Genomic DNA, 1,685 nt, shown 5'->3' with positions numbered 1-1,685 from the left:
AGGGTCTGGTGACACGCGATGCAAAATCTTGGTAGACACATGCAACCGAGGAATTCATTGGTTGCCAATCAGATTCTAGAAACCCTCTTGTGTCAGTTAGTTAGCGTAACTCATCGGTTATCGACCACTACCTATTATCGACCAGGATACCACACCTATTATCGACCAGTCAGTATACGAATAAATACGCAATTATACGGGAAGGTTATCTAGAGACCAACTTTGAGACCTCTGTTGCTGTCTGGTCTGGCGTAATCCAATGCCTAAACGGAAGCGAACATCTACCGCTAAGAAAGGATGGAAGACAAGAAATAAAATATCGGAAGTACAGCATCTTGGCGCTGTTAAACGCCGCAAACTGTGGGACCCTGAATCTATGACTAGAGCAATGAACACGGTTATTTCAAAGGAGATGGGGGTGAATAAAGCTGCAGAACAATTTGACTTGCCACGAACTACACTAAAGGACAGAATTTCTGGACGAGTGAAGCATGGAGCGAAGCCTGGTCCACCAGGCTTCCTAACACCAGAGGAAGACCAAGAATTGGTTGATTTCCTAGTAGAGTGCTGCAAAATGGGGAATGGAAAAACAAAGAGGGAAGTAATAGACTGTGTGAAGAGGTTGATGGAGAAGAAAAGAGCAAAAGAGGGTTTGCAAATGATAAAATTTAATGGAGAAGGATGGTGGTATAAATTTATGAAAAGACATTCCGAATTGTCCCTACGACCCTCAGATCCACTATCACATTGCAGGTTCAATGCAGTAAGCCAGTCAGCGCTAGACCACTATTTTGTATTGCTAAGGAATACCTTGGAGGTGAATGGCTTGATGGATAAACCCAGTTACATTTATAATATGGATGAGTCGGGCATGCCACTTGACCATAAGCAGCTGAAACGTGTTGCACTTAAAGGGATCAAAAAAGTTCATGGACCATCTTCGGGGAACAAGGCACAAATAACAATCTTAGCCTGTGCTAATGCTGTAGGCACTATGATACCACCAATGGTGATTTTTAAGGGGGAACGCTTGAACTATGAATGGACTAGAGGTGAGGTACCAGATACAAAATACGCAATGTCACCCCAAGGGTGGACAGACCACGAGCTGTTTTTTGAGTGGCTGAGTAAACAGTTCACAAAAAGTATTCCACCTTCTCGACCTGTGTTGTTACTTTTAGATGGCCATTCCTCCCATTTTACTTTGGAGGCTATAAAGTTTCCAGCTGAAAATGAAATTATTCTTTTTTGCTTGCCACCCCATACCACTCATGTTGCTCAGCCTCTTGATGTGAGCTTTTTTGGCCCTTTAAAAAGCATTGGTCTAGAGTTTGTCATGAGTACATGGCCGACAACCCTGGTAAAGTGGTCACCAGATTTCAGTTCTCATCACTTTTCAACAAGGCTTGGTTTTTGTCTATACAACCACATACAATTGTATCCGGATTTCGAAAGGTGGGTGTTAATCCATTCAATTCCACTGCCATCAAGCCATATGATAATTCTTCAATATCTAATAAGATACCAGAAGCAACACCAGTAATGATGCCAGCAGTGACACAGCCCAATGAACGTTCAAGTGTTTCACAAGATGGGTTTAGTGAACACAATCTAGAAGAAAGTGGTCCGGGACTATCACCTGTTTCATATAGTGAGGAGCAAATTGAATTGTTTCAAAGAAGGTA

The 1,685-nt window shown here is 42.4% G+C and overlaps 1 protein-coding gene across 1 annotated transcript; it reads left to right on the top strand.

The window, feature by feature from the left end:
* The first annotated feature begins 259 nt into the window (after positions 1–259).
* On the top strand, positions 260–1,290 carry LOC136261183 (uncharacterized). The gene is made up of 2 exons (XM_066055157.1): positions 260–1,052; positions 1,283–1,290. Exons 1-2 carry the CDS (start codon positions 260–262, stop codon positions 1,288–1,290), a joined length of 801 nt encoding a protein of 266 aa, XP_065911229.1.
* The last annotated feature ends 395 nt before the right edge of the window (positions 1,291–1,685 follow it).

Source organism: Dysidea avara, chromosome 7, assembly GCF_963678975.1.
Source record: "Dysidea avara chromosome 7, odDysAvar1.4, whole genome shotgun sequence".
Classification (NCBI taxonomy): Eukaryota; Metazoa; Porifera; class Demospongiae; order Dictyoceratida; family Dysideidae; genus Dysidea; species Dysidea avara.
The sequence above is the reverse complement of the archived record's forward strand: the minus strand, read 5'-3'. Positions and strand labels throughout refer to the sequence as shown.